This window comes from Pogoniulus pusillus, chromosome 6 (genome assembly GCF_015220805.1).
Source record: "Pogoniulus pusillus isolate bPogPus1 chromosome 6, bPogPus1.pri, whole genome shotgun sequence".
NCBI lineage: Eukaryota > Metazoa > Chordata > Aves > Piciformes > Lybiidae > Pogoniulus > Pogoniulus pusillus.
The window spans coordinates 41,307,210-41,321,941 of record NC_087269.1 but is presented as its reverse complement, the minus strand read 5'-3'; the positions used below and the strand labels follow the sequence as shown (position 1 = coordinate 41,321,941).

General features: G+C 50.4%; 1 protein-coding gene across 1 annotated transcript in view; it reads right to left on the bottom strand.

Moving 5' to 3' along the window:
* PPP2R2D (protein phosphatase 2 regulatory subunit Bdelta) overlaps window positions 1-3,646 on the bottom strand; it is a 28,847-nt gene extending 25,201 nt beyond the window's left edge. Inside the window, exons 1-2 of the mRNA XM_064145330.1 lie at window positions 3,548-3,646; window positions 3,098-3,193 (exon numbers count right to left, since the gene is read on the bottom strand). Coding sequence (XP_064001400.1) covers window positions 3,098-3,193; window positions 3,548-3,554 — 103 coding nt within the window. The 5' untranslated portion in view covers window positions 3,555-3,646. The remainder of the gene's footprint in view (window positions 1-3,097; window positions 3,194-3,547) is intronic.
* Window positions 3,647-14,732: the final 11,086 nt, after the last annotated feature.

Genomic DNA, 14,732 nt, shown 5'->3' with positions numbered 1-14,732 from the left:
CACAAGACCTGGATAGGTCTCAAAGCTCTCCAGGAGACCCCACAATCTCTCCGGGCAGCCTGCTCCAGGCCTCCAGAACCCTCACACCAAACAGGTTTCTTCTCCTGTTCAGATGGAACCTCCTGGGTTCCAGTTTGTATCTGCTGCCCCCTTGTCCTGTCACTGGGCACCACTGAGAAGAGAGTCTGGCCCCATCCTCCTGTCCCTCACAGATCCTTTAGCTCTTGCTGAGCATTGATCAGATGCCCTCTCAGGCTGCTATTCTCCAGGCTGAACAGCCCCAGGTCACTCACCTTTCTTCCTCACAGAGATGCTCCAGGCCTCTCCACATCTTTGGAGCCTCCACTGGACTCTCTCCAGTAGCTCCTTGTTTCCCTAAATATTTCACCCACTGTTTTATCCTTCACTGCTTCTTCTTCAATCCAATTAAACTTTCCTGCTTTACAAAATAACCTATTCCAATAACTGAAATAGTTTCCTGATCTTTCAATGGACAGACTGGCCCAATGAACACTGCTCCTCTATTGAGTCAAACAGAGCATTGTCCAGATCTCAAACATTACTCAGTGAAGAAAGTGACCACACAGAGAAGACAAAGAGAGACAAAGCCATTTTCTGTATTAATGACCCAGTTAGAAAAAATCCTGGGAATGGGGCTGGCAGTTGCAGTCACCACAGCGGTACATCAGTGCCATGGTAATGTTTTTAAGCAAGACACATAAGAAACAACCCTTGAATATATATATACACATGTGTCCTGGAATTGTGCTGCAAATAGTGACTATAGTGGCTGGCTGTCAGGTGTCACAATTTCAGGGGCTGAATGAACTGTCTGCAAGAAGATTTAGCAAAGCTCTGCAATTTAAAGCATTGGACAACTACTTTACGTTGTCATTTTCAGTGTTCCTCTATAGAATTTATTTTTCACAAAACAAAACTCAAACACAATTGGAGAAATGTCAAACTCTCAACATCACAAAAAATGAAGCTGAAATTCACAGTGGTTTCAAGCAATATTAATAAGTCAAGGCAACAGCTGCCCATCAAACGGGTTTAGACAAGCATTTGGTAAAAGATGTTTTTAAAAATAGTTGAATATTTCCCTAACTGGGGTCAAAAATCTAGCAAAGAATTTAAGGCCAGGTTGGATGAGGTTTTGAGCAACCTAGTCTAGTGGAAGGTGTCCCTGGCCATGGCACAGGGGAGTGGAACTAGATTATCATTAAGGCCCTTTCCAACCCAAAGCATTCTACAATTCTGCAAGCCTATCTGAATCAAATCCAGGAAATCACTAATAAATTAATTTCTTGATTTAATTGAAGTTTTGGGGACAAAAATAAAGATTTGGGTTTTTTTTAATGGGAAAGCCCATAAACTAAAATTAAAGCCACAAAGTATGTAATTAGGTCTCATACCCCAGCAGGAAAATGGAACTCTAGTAGCAATTCTATAGAGCCAGATGCTGATGATTACTTCTATTAATTGCTCCATGAAGAAAATTCAATTCCTCCTATGTAGCAGCACCACACACAACCTGAAGTGCTCCCTCCAGGAAAAGCTGTTAATAAGGTACATCTAGGAAAAACATCAGCACTTTTATCACTCTTTTCCCTTAGCTCTCCTAGTTACTTTCCAAATGGAGAGCTTGCTACTAGGTGAAGAGCTCTGCCTTGGTGTCTCACCAGTAACATAAGTTCCTCCTCAAACAGTGCTGTTACTTAAATAATTAACTGGGTTTGGGACATATTAATGTTTCAAACCTCAGAAGCTTTCCAGCTCTACACAAATTCCTGTTGCTCAGTAATTGATGTGGAAGTAAGGTGCTTGTGGAGGTCTGGGTTTTTTTTTTTTTTTTTGTAATACAAAGAATTTGGTTTTAATCCTAAGATCCTAACATACAAAAATAAAAAAGGGACTCAAAAAGATAATTAAATACATTTTGGTAAAATTTCTGTCAACTTCAGAATAGCAAAAAGTTACAAAATATATTTAGGGGTTAAAAAAAGAAAATGACTGAGTCTGAGCACTAGTTTCTGGAGCTGTTTTCAAGTTTGTTCTGCCCATAGCTATTATTTTCAGTGGAATGCCAAACAAGTGGTGTGAAAATGAAAACACTGTTAGCAGAACTTCCCTGGAGCAGACAGTAAGAGAAAATATTTACCACATCCAGTAAAAAAAACAGAAGCCAAAAAAACCTAAACCATGCTCTGCAAGTTATTTTACTTAATAAAAAAAGCTATTTCAGTGAATACAGCAAGATCCAAATGAGCAGCACAGAACTGTTTCACACAGCCTTCACGCTCTCTTTTCTAAACAATATTGCCAGCTCAAACAATCTGAATATAGAAAATAGAGGAAAAATCCCACAACTCTTTTCACAAACTTCACACTGTCTCTACATGCAGAGAAACTCTTTTTCCACTTAAAACATTCCTTAGTTTCTACTCATTCCAAACCATGCTGTGCTTGGGAAGCTTCAGGGAAGTGCAAAAGTGTGCCCACTTCCCCCCCCTCCTTACACATCCCTATTTATAGATTCCAAATGTTAACAAGCAGGAATAAAACCTCTTCACAGCTGCAGGAAGCCTTTTAAACTCCACTTTTTAAATCAAGCACAAACGACAGAACTGCACACTTTCTCTGCTGCTCTCTTTGCGTCACGCTTAAACTTGACAAGCCTGACAGACTCCGTTGGTGGATTTTCTCCCCCCTTCTGTTTTATCACTGTCATTACCTTTTCTTCCCTAGCGATTAGAGCTAAAGAACAGGAGGAAGCCACCGTGCCTTGTCTATTATGCTCTCCCTAAACGAAAAAAGCACCTCGGCCTGGAAGCACAGGCACTAGCTTAGTCATTGCCACACACACCCCAGCCTCCGAGCCTCGGGCACGGACTGGGGAGATGCTGCAGCTCCGCCGTTCCCAGCCCTGGCTCCTTCAGCGCGGGCGTGACACAGATGTTGAGAGACAAGAGAGAAAACAAGGGTGTTGGTGGCCGTGGCTCCGGCACAGCGAGAGCCAAAGGACGGGAAACCACCGGCGCCTCCAGAAGCCCGTAGCATGGCAGAGGCTGCTCGACCGTCGTGGCCCTCCCCTTACCTTCCGCCACGTCCTCGTCGATAGCTCCCTTCACCTGCGAGAAGCACCACTGGAAGTCGTTGCTGCCGCCGCCGCCGCCTCCACCTCCTGCCACCCCTGCGGACCGAAGAGCGGGCGGTGAGAGCAGGGACACCCCGCAGAGCCCTCGGCCGCGGCCCAGCCCCTTCCCTAATAGGGCCCGCTCCGACGCCACGGCCGCACAGCCAGCCCAAGGCCCCGGCCGGGCCCAACCGCCCTGGCCCCACACCACAGCTCTGCCCAGCGTCCCACGGGGCAGACCCACTCCCCACTGCCCCTTCCCCCGGTGCCAAACAGGGCGCTGCCTCCCGCCTCCCCGGCTCGGCGCAGCGCGGCCCGGCCTTGCCTCGCCGGCTCCCGCGGCCCCCTCCTGCTTGCCGGCCAGCACGGCGGAGCCGGAGCCCTGGCAGCCCGGGGCCTGCGCTGCCTCACCTGCCATGTCGCACGGTAGCGGTGGGGCGAGGGGCCGCGGGGGCGGAAGGCGCCGGCCGGGAGCGGGTCTCAGCAGCCGCCGCTGCCGCACGGAGCTGCCGCCGCGGGAGGTTTCGGGGTTTCAAAATGGCGCCCATTGCCGGTCGGCCTGATCCGGTGACGTCATCCCCCCGGCTCCACTCAGCCAGGGGGCGGTGGGGCTGGGCCGCGCCGAGGCGAGCCGAGCCAAGCCGAGCCGAGCCGAACTGAGCCGAGCCGAGCTGAGGCGAGCCGAACTGAGCCGAGCCAAGCCGAGCTGAGCTGAGGCGAGCCGAGCTGAACTGAACTGAGGCGAGCCAAGCCGAGCCGAACTGAGCTGAGCTGCGGTCCCCGGGCGAGTCTGCCGGTGGGGCTCGGTCGGTGCTCGGCGGGCAGGCGGACGAGAGTCAGCGGTAGGCGGCTGGGGAGGGAGCGGGCGGCTCTAACCTCGCTGCTGCTAACGCAGCTCTGCGTTAAGGGGAGCGTAGGGGCTGGGACCGCCATGGCGGCTGCGAGCCTGGCTGGGGCCAGCGGTGGAATTAACCCTGTTAAATGGCAAAATGTGGCTGGCTGGAAGAGAACTTGTAGATCATCCCGGCCGAATCGTGTCCCTGAGCGCCAGATCCACACACGTTCTGAACACCCCCAGGGAGGGTGGCTCCACCTCTGCCCTGGGCAGACCATTCCAGTGTTTGATACCCATTTCAGTGCAGAAATGTTCCTAACGTGCAGCCTGAACCTCCCTTGGTGCAACCATTTCCTCTAGTCCTGTCGCTTGCCATCAAGGAGAAGAGGCTGGTCTCCTTGCTCCAATCTCCTTTAAGGTACTTGTAGAGAGTTATGAGGTCTTCCTCTGCCTCTTCCAGACTGAACGACCTCAGCTCCCTCAGATGCTCCACATAGGCCATGTGCTGCAGGCCCTGCACCAGCCTCCTTGCCCTCCTCTGAACATGCTCCAAGTCCTCAATATTCTTCTTGTACTGAGGAGCCCAGAACTGAACACAGTATTTGAGCTGTGGTCATAGAATCATAGAATCAAACAGGTTGGAAGAGACCTCCAAGAGCATCCATCTAGCACCCAGCCCTAGCCACTCAACCAGACCATGGCACTAAGTGCCTCAGCCAGGATTTCATTGAACACCTCCAGGGACGGTGACTCCACCACCTCCCTGGGCAGCCCATTCCAATGCCAATCACTCTCTCTGCCAACAACTTCCTCCTAACATCCAGGCTATATTTCCCCTGGCACAACTTGAGACTGTGTCCCCTTGTTCTGTTGCTGCTTGCCTGGCAGAAGAGGCCAACCCCCACCTGGCTACAACCTCCCTTCAGGTAGTTGTAGACAGCAATGAGGTCCCCCCTGAGCCTCCTCTTCTCCAGGCTGCACACCCCCAGCTCCCTCAGCCTCTCCTCATAGGATTTGTGTTCCAGGCCCCTCACCAGCTTTGTTGCCCTTCTCTGGACACCTTCCAGCACCTCAACATCTCTCTTGAATTGAGGGGCCCAGAACTGGACACAGCACTCAAGGTGTGGCCTGACCAGTGCCGAGTACAGGGGCAGAATAACCTCCCTTTTCCTGCTGGTCGCACTGTTCCTGATGCAGGCCAGGATGCCATTGGCTCTCTTGGCCACCTGGGCACACTGCTGCCTCATCTTCAGCTACTATCTACCAGTACCCCCAGGTCCCTTTCTTCCTGGCTGCTCTCAGCCACTCTGTCCCCAGCCTGTAGCACTGCTTTGGGTTTTTGTGGCCAAAATGCAGACCCCTGCTCTTGGCCTTGTTCAATCTCATCTCATTTGCCTCTACCCACCCATCCAGCCTGTCTGGCTCCCTCTGCAGGGCTCTCCTACCCTCCAACAGATCCACACCTGCTCCTAGCTTGGTGTCATCTGCAAACTTACTGATGCTGGACTCAATCCCCTCATCCAGATCATCAATTAAGATATTGAACAGGCCTGGGCCCAGCACTGATCCCTGGGGCACACCACTAGTGGCAGCTGCCAACTGAATGTGGCACCATTCACCACCACTCTCTGGGCCTGGCCTTCCAGCCAGTTCTTGATCCAGCACAGAGTGAATCTGTCCAAGCCAGAAGCTGCCAGCTTGGCCAGGAGCTTGTTGTGGCAGATGGTGTCAAAGGCTTTGCTGAAGTCCAGGTAGACTACATCCACAGCCTGCCCCACATTCCCCAGGTGGGTCTCACCACTGCTGAATACAGGGGGATGATCACCTCCCTGCTCCTGCTGATCACAGTGTTCTAATACAACTGAGGCTGCCGCTGGCTTTCTTGGCCACCTGAACACACTGCTGACTCAGTTGGCTATCCACTAACGCCCTCAGATCCCTCCCCAAGCAGCAGCTTTCCAACCACACATCCTCAGATCTGTAGCTTACCATGGGGTTGTTGTAACCCAGTTAGCCTTGGCCCTTCAGTCTAACCTGTCCAGACCCTGCTGTGAAACTTCCCTGCCCTCTAGCAAATTGACAGAGCCACCCAGCTTGGTGTCACCTGCAACCCTACTGAGGGTGCACTCAGTGCCCTCATCCAGATAAAGATAATAAAGAGAACAGGCCCCAGTACTGAACCCTGGAGAACACCATGAGTGACTGAGTGCTAGACAGATTCAGCTCCATTCTCCACCACACTTTGGGCCAGGCTGCCCAGACATTTTTACCCAGTGCAGTTTCTGAAGGAGAGTACTGTGGAAGACAGTGTCAAAGGCTTTACTAAAGTCCTGGTAGACAATGTCCATGGCCCTTCCCTCATTTACTACGTGGTCACCTTATTGTAGAAGGAGATAAGATGAGTCAGGCAGGATCTGCCTTTCATAAACCCATGCTGACTGAACCTAATCTCCTGCTTGCCTTTTAAGTGCCGTGTGGTAGCATTCAGGATGACCTGCTCCATGACCTTTCCTGGCACTGAAGTCAGACTGACAGGCCCTGGATCATCCTTCTGGCTCTTCTTCTTGGTGAGTGTTACATTAGCTTGGTGGCCACTTCTGCCAGCTTCTTAAGTACCCTTGGGTGGATCCCATCTGGTCCCAAAGACTTGTGCGCAACGAAGTGGCACAAGAGGCCACTGATCATTTCCTCCTGTATTGTAGGGTTGCTTTCTGCTCCACATCCCTGTCTTCCAGTTGCAGAGGCTGAACCCTCAAGGAGCAACTGGTGTCACTGCCAAATACTGAGGCAAAGCAGTCATTCAACAGCTCAGCCTTTTCTTTGTCTTTTGTCACCAGGTCCACTCCTGCATCCAGTGGTGGGTGGACATTCTCCCTAGCTCTTCTTTTACTGTTAACATGCTTATAAATGCACTTTTAATTATCTTTAATGACACTGGCCAGATTGAGTTTTAGTTGAACTTTGGCCACTCTGATTTTCTCCCTGCATATCCTTGCAAGTGTGAGGGCACAGGGGGAGAAGAGAGGCTGGGCCTGGCCTTCTTGGAGGACTATGAAAGGCTGAGAAAACTTCATGGAGGAACAAGGCTGGGCTGGGAGCCATTTGAGGAGCAGAAACATGCAAAAGCAAGCTCTGTTGATGTAGGCTGCTAGTGGGGTCTATCCCCTGGCTGGGTGGTTGGAGCCCAGGTGAGGAAAGAGCTGTGATGGTGTGAGGAAATACAGCTGATGTCTCCTAGATACAGTGTCATTGTGTGCATCTGGCCCTGGAGAGCCTTTAACAATCAGTGTTTAGAGCTCGCCTCTGTCTAATGTCTCTGCCTGCAGTGCTGCAAGGGTGAATGTTGGTAATGCTCTCTTTAGTTTTGGTCTCTTCTGCTGATTCTTTTCCCCCCTAAATTAGCATGCTCAGAGTTGTGAAGCTGCACTTTTTGGTCTTAATGCCAGAGAAGGGAAAAAAAAACACCTCCCTGTAGAAGAGGCCTTGTGCCTTGAAATCTAAGTTCAGCAGGAAGCAAATGCTAGCTTCATTTTGCAACTGAACTGAGAGGGGATATTTTATGTCATGCTCTTGGCTTGAGGCTGCTCATGTCTTGATGACAGCTCCTGGCCATTAATCAGGCCTGAGCTTCTAGGATTTGTTTTTCTTTTTAAACTTTTAACTTCTCATTTGAAAGCTAAATAAACAGAACAAGGGGACACAGTCTCAGGTTGTGCCAGAGGAAGTACAGGCTGGATGTTAGGAGGAAGTTCTTCACAGAGGGAATGATTGGCATTGGAATGGGCTGCCCAGGGAGGTGGTGGAGTTACCATCCCTGGAGGTGTTCAGGAAAAGCCTGGCTGAGGCACTTAGTGCCATGGTCTGTTTGGCTGGCTAGGGCTGGGTGCTAGGTTGGACTGGATGCTCTTGGAGGTCTCTTCCAACCTGTTTGATTCTATTAATTCTATTCTATGAAATCAGCTGAAATTCAATTTTCTCACCATTTTTTTTGCATGTGCTGTGGTGCTTTGGTAGTGAGCTGTAATGAGTGAGTGAAATGCTAACAGTTTACACATAAATACAACTGTGGGAAGTGGATGGCGTGGAGTTTGTTCCAGTGGATTGGGTCAGTTGTGGACTTGGGATTTGCCATCAACCTGTTTCTAACCCCGATGGAATATTTTCATCACCTTGTGAGGAAGGGAGAAGATAAAAGCAGATTAGTGACAGGATTTTGAAGGCTGGGATAGCTCTGTGGGAAGAGGTGTTCAAAAAATATGTGGACATGGCACTCAGGAACATGGTTTGATGGCCACGATGGCATTGGGTTGAAAGTTGAACTCAATGACCTTAGAGGTCTCTTCTGACTGAAACAATTCTATGATTCTAAGATTTGTTTTTATTTTGAAGGCTGGGGTGGGTCTGTGACAGGACAAAGGGCAACAAGCACAAATGGGAACCCAGGAAGTTCCACCTAAAGAGGATGAGAAAATTGTTTGATGTGAGGGTGCTGGAGCCCTGGAGCAGGCTGCCCCGAGAGGTTGTGGAGTCTCCTTCCAAACTCAGCCAGACAATGTGACCCTGGGCAAGCTGTTGTGGGTGATACTGTTTAGGAGGGTGATTGGGCTGGATGATCTTCATAGGTCCCTTCCAACCCCAAACCATGCTCAGATGTTTGGATTCTGTGCAGGACTTCCTTGAAATCCTACTGTCATCTGGAAGCTGGTATTGGGCAGGTGTCCCTGTGCCCAGTTGTCTGTGTGTGAGGACCCAGGGCGGAGGCTGTTGCACAAGCAGCAGGATGAGGGTGGCTGTTGTGCTTTGGTGTTGTTCCCAGAATGGAAGCATAAAGTGCTTGTTGTGGTGGCTGTTCTATGTCACTGCTGCAGTATCGTGGATATGGGAGCTGTGCTCAGGAGAAGGGGACGTTGTGCTCCTGCCACACATAGCAAGAAAAGCTCCTGACAGTGATGTTTCCAAACCCCGTCTGGAAATAGCATCTTGCCCAGCCAGCTGCTCCGTGCCCCCTGACATATGCAGGGTGCAGCCCTGGTGCCAGCTCCTCAGCAGTTGTTGCTCCTTGTATTTTCCATGATTAAACAAAGCCCTGAGCTCTGCTGATTGCTGGGTAGCTGCCTTTCACTGCTCCTGCTCTGACAACAAAGCCTGCTGGAGGAGTGCTTGTGTTTTTAAAAGCACATAGAAAGTCCAGCTGGTTGGCAGATGGAAATAGCTTTCACCACTAGATAAATATCACTTGCTAATTGACATCAAAACATCTGATTCTTCTGAGGTGAGAAGAGCAACAGACTTTTTTCCCATGGAAGTTTTGTCAGTCTTCCAAAATTGAGGGAGAATGAGTGGTTTGGAGCTCAGTAGGTGTGGTGGTTTGGCTCCGGCTGGGGGCCAGATGCCCACCGAAGCCACTCTGTCACTCCCATTCTTAGATGGATGGGGGAGAGGTGAAAATATAACCAGGGGCCCATGAGTCAAGACAGAAGCAATTTAATAGGTTGCAAAGGAAAGCTAAGGCCATGTGCAGAAGCGGAGCAGAGATGTTATTCTCTGCTCCCCATCAGCAGACAATGTTGGGTCACTCCTGGGAAGCAGGGCTCCAATATGCATAGTGGCTGCTCTGCAGGACAGATGCTATCTTTGAATGTCTCCATATTTCTTTCTTTCACTCAGCTTTTGTATCTGAGCTGATGTCATATGGCATGGAAAATCTCTTTGGTCACTTTGGGTCAGCTGTCTAAATTGTGTCTCCTCCCAAGGTCTTGCCCACCCCTCAGCATACCCCTGGGGCTGGGGAATGTTGAAGAGCACAGCCTGGGTGCTCGACTCAGCAGTCACCAAAACACTGGACTGTTGTCAACACCCAGTTGACACATCTCTGGGGACAATGAACAGGTTGCCTAGGGAGGTTGTGGATGCCCTCTCCCTGGAAATGTTCAAAACCAGGTTGGATGAGGCCTTGAGCAACCTGGTCCAGGGGAAAGTGTCTGTGCTTAGAACAAGGGGTTTAAACTACATGATCTTTAAGGTCCCTTCCAACCTAAACCATTTCATGAGTCAGTGATTCTGTGAAGATGATCTTTGAGTGTCCCTTCCAAGGCAATGCATTTGATGTGTTTGCTGCCCTTCTTTTCCTCGGCCCCTTGTAGGTGGATGCCTATCTCAGACCTGTCCCAAAGCTAGATGCTCCAGCTCCTGCTTTCTCTCCAATATTTTCCCCTAGACAGGGACACCTGCCACTGGACCAAGTTTCTCAAGACCCCATCCACCCTGGTTTTGAACACCTCCAGGGAGGAGGCATTCATAACCTCCCTGGGTAACCTGTCCCAGAGTTTCATCAACCCTTATTCATGTTCTAAAACTAGCAGCTCAGCCTTTCTCCTGGTGTCCTGCTGTCCCCAAACCCCAGTCTTGGCAGCACCGTGCCCTTCCTGGCTGCCAGCAGCACGTGTCCCGTGCAGAAGCCCCTGTGACGTGCTGCAGGCACCCCTGCCAGCGTGGCCCCAGCTGCTCTCAGCTCTGCCCTGGGCAGCTCTTCCAGGAAGCAGCAGCACAGCTCCTTTTTCCTGGTGCCTGCTGGCTGCTGCCCTGCATTGCTTTTTGTGCTGTGGATAGCTTCCATGGGAGAGGAATGGCATCAGCTGGGCCCTCTGCTTACAGCTGCGGAGACAAAGAGTGCCCTGCTGTGTCACCACCTCCTGTGCTGTCAGGCCTTTCACATGGGTTTTGGAAGGGGAAGAGTGAGGAGAAGGGAAGAACCTGTCATGCAAAGAAAGGCTTGGAGAGATGGGTTTGATCAGCTTTGAGAAGGGAAGGCTGAGGGGACACCATCTTACCATGGACCAGGACATAAAGGGTGGCTGGCTACCAGGAGGATGGAGACTCCCTTTGTACAAGGAGTCCTATGGAGAAGACAAGGGGTGATGGGGACAAGTTACTGCTGAGGAGATCCCCATTTTCTTCCAGAAGAAGATGTTTCTCTATGAGAACAGTTGGGCACTGGGATCATCTCCCAGGGGAAGTGGTGGAGTCCTGTACATGGAACAGTTTGAAGACTGAGCTCAACAGGGTGCTGGGCCAGCTCACTTCAGCCAAAAGCAGCACCCCAGGTGGCACTGCACCCTCTTGAGGGCCATGGAGTCCTCGTTCCTGTTAGCTGCCTAAAACAACATCCCCAGCCTTGCTTACAGGGAGCTCAGGCTGCTCCTGGGGATGGAAGGGGACAGAGTGAGACAGAGCACTCTACCAATTGTCCCTCCAAAATCTTCATTTTGTCTCCTGGAGATCCTCCATAACAGCACCTTTGTGTCCTCTTATTTACCCCAGCTTTTGCCTCCAAAATGTTGCTTATGTCTCCTCTTATTTACTTCACATTTTCCCTCCCAAATGTTCAAGTGCTCCTCCATGGATTACCTCAGGTTTTCCCTCCAAAATCTTCCTTTTGTCTCCTGGAGATTTTCCCTCCATGTCACCTCTGTGTCCTCTTATTTACCTCAACTGCTGCCTCCAAAATGTTGGTTATGTCATCTCCTATTTACCTCACTCTTTCCCCCCAAAATGTTTGTGCCTTCCCCTAGACATTACCTCAGGTTTTCCTGCTAAAATCTCCACTTTGTCTCCTAAAGTGTTCCCTCCAAAATGACACCTCTGTGTCCTCTTATTTACCTCAGGTTTTTCCTCAAGAATTTTAGTTTTGTCTCCTGTAGATTTGCTCAGCTCTTTCCTCCAAAATGTCACATCTCTTCCCTTTAGGGACCTCAGGATTCCCTTCCAAAAAGTTCATTCTGGCTGCCCAGGGAGGTGGTGGAGTCACTATCCCTGGAGGTGTTCAAGAAAAGACTGAATGAGATTGGAAGAGACCTCCAAGATCATCCAGCCCAGCCTTGCACCCAGCCCTAGCCAGTCAACCAGACCATGGCACTAAGTGCCTCAGCCAGTCCCCTCTTGAACACCTCCAGGGACAGTGACTCCACCACCTCCCTGGGCAGCCCATTCCAATGCCAATCACTCTCTCTGCCAACAACTTCCTCCTAACGTCCAGCCTAGGCCTCCCCCAGCACAACTTGAGACTGTGTCCCCTTGTTCTGTTGCTGCTTGTCTGGGAGAAGAGACCAACCCCACCTGGCTACAGCCTCCCTTCAGGTAGTTGTAGACAGCAATGAGGTCACCCCTGAGCCTCCTCTTCTCCAGGCTAAACACCCCCAGCTCCTTCAGTCTCTCCTCACAGGGCTGTGTTCCAGGCCCCTCACCAGCTTCATCACCCTTCTCTAGACACCTTCCAGCACCTCAACATCTCTCTTGAATTGAGGAGCCCAGAACTGGACACAGCACTCAAGGTGTGGTCTGTCTTCTGCAGGTATGGAGCAGGCTGAGGAAAGACCCTGAACCTGTCTCGATGGCTGTAGGGCTCAGAGTCGTAGTGTGCTGCCTGCCTGACTCCAGCTTGAGCTATCACAACCTATGAAATGATTTCTAGCCTCTTACTAGACCCAGCCAGTAAAAGTTCTTTGATCACTTTCCTGTCCCCTGTCTAACCACTCTCTCTGGCACCGTTTACAACTCAAAGCTTCAGGCAATGAAGAAATTGTTTCCTCGTTTGCAAAACCAAAAGAAAAGAATCCTTCCCTAGGAGAGGGGCAAGGGGACCTTGCTTGCTCTTCAGCCTGCAGTGAGTTTTTATGGGCATGTTATCAAGCCTTGTGATATTGGCAGGCCTTTTAGTGTAGCTGCTTTAATACTTCTGCTCTGACAGCAGCAGCCCCTTGCCTCTCAGGGAAAAGGGTGAGGAGCAGACCATTCTCAGCTGTTGGCAGGCCTGGGTATACCTCACAAAAGCTTTCATTTTGCTAAGGAACTGGAGACCTCTCAGTGTTTCTTGATGTGGCACTTGGTGCCATGGTCTAGCCTTGGGCACTGTGGTAAAGGGTTGGACTTGATGATCTGTGAGGTCTCTTCCAACCTTGGTGATACTGTGATACTGTGATACTGTGAACTATAGCATTGTCTTTCTCAGCCCTTCTAGTCTCCAGCAGTGTTGGAACACTTACTCCAGTCTTAGTGGTAGGGAAGCAAACCATGCACAGCTGAGGTCTTCTGCACAGTGAGGGTTGCCTAGAGTTTGCCAGGTGGGTGCAGGAAGGAGATGTGCAGATCCAGCAGAGTGCTTATTTCATAGAGTCATAGAATGGCTTAGGCTGTAAGGGACTTTAGAGATCATCTACACCAACCTCCATGCCATGGGCAGTGACACCTCTCAAGCAGCCTTTGTTGCTCAAGGTCTCATCCAACTGGGACTTGAACACCTGGGCAACTGGTTCCAGAGTCTCACCACCCTCATACTTCTTCCTAAGATCCAGTCTGAAGCTGCTGTCCCTCAGCTTAGAACCATTTCCCTTTATCCAGCTTATGAAAGGTCCCTCTACAGCCTTCCTGCAGGTTCCCTTCAGGTGCTGGGATTTTGGAATTTGCCCCATCTCTGAGCTCTGTGTCAGTGGTGAGTTCTGCTGGTACCTGGCTCCATCTGGGACCTTTCTCTGTAGCTGGCAATTCAGAACCCTGCTTGAATTCCCTTGCTGCCAGCAGCTTGCTGGTAAACTGCCCAAGGAGATACTTGAGGCAGACACTGGGTACAGTGTACACAGGAGAAGTGCCCAGCAGGCAGCGATGGAGTGAGCCTTGTTCTAGAGCTGTGACTGTGCACAGTCACTAGTGTCACAGTGCTGAGGATCTGCAAACACCCAGTATCACAGTATCACCAAGGTTGGAAGAGACCTCACAGATCATCAAGTCCAACCTTTACCACAGAGCTCAAGGCTAGATCATGGCACCAAGTGCCACGTCCAATCCTGCCTTGAACAGCTCCAGGGACGGCGACTCCACCACCTCCCCGGGCAGCCCATTCCAGTAGCCAAAGTCATTAAATGATTTGGGTTGGAAGGAATCATAAAGATCATCCAAACCTCTTGCCATGGGCACAGACACCCTCCACTAGCCCAGGTTACTCAAGGCCTCATCCAGCCTGGCCTTGAACACCTCCAGGGAGGGAGCATCCACAACCTCCCTGGGCTCAACCCAACCTCCAGTGTCTCACCGTCACAGTATCACAGTATCACCAAGGTTGGAAGAGACCTCATAGATCATCAAGTCCAATCCTTTAGCACAATTCTCAAGGCTAGACCATGGCACCAAGTGCCACGTCCAGTCTTCCTCACTGTAAAGAATTTCCTCCTGATCTCCAGTCTAAATCTCCCCTCCTCAGGCTTTGATCCATTGCCCCTCATCCTATCACTACTACCTAGCAAGGTTGGACCATTTGATCCTTGGAGTCCCTTCCAACCTGGCATTCTGTGACTGTGTGAACCACATAGACCTTCGCTGCAGCTGACAGCCATGATGAACCTGCCTTGGGAACAGCAGCTTTAGACAGCTGAAAGCAGTCATTTTCTTCCCCAGAATAGAAACAAAAGGAACTGGGTGATATCAGTCAGGATCTGAATCACCTCCTGACTGAAGAGCATGTCTCTTTTATTGTGTTTCTTCTGCTGTGATCCACTAATTGCTCTCTAGCTTTTGAAGGAAAGATCTGGAGCTAAACAAAAAAAAACCCCTCAGCAGCTTCTCAGAACTCTGAGAACACTTCTGCATAAGCCACTTTTTTTTAGTCATGTCAAAAACATTGCTCCTCAGAGAAGATCATAGAGCCATAGGGTGGTAGGGTTTAGAAGGAACCTCTGAAGGTCATCTTGCAGCTGAAGGGGCTGTTGAGCC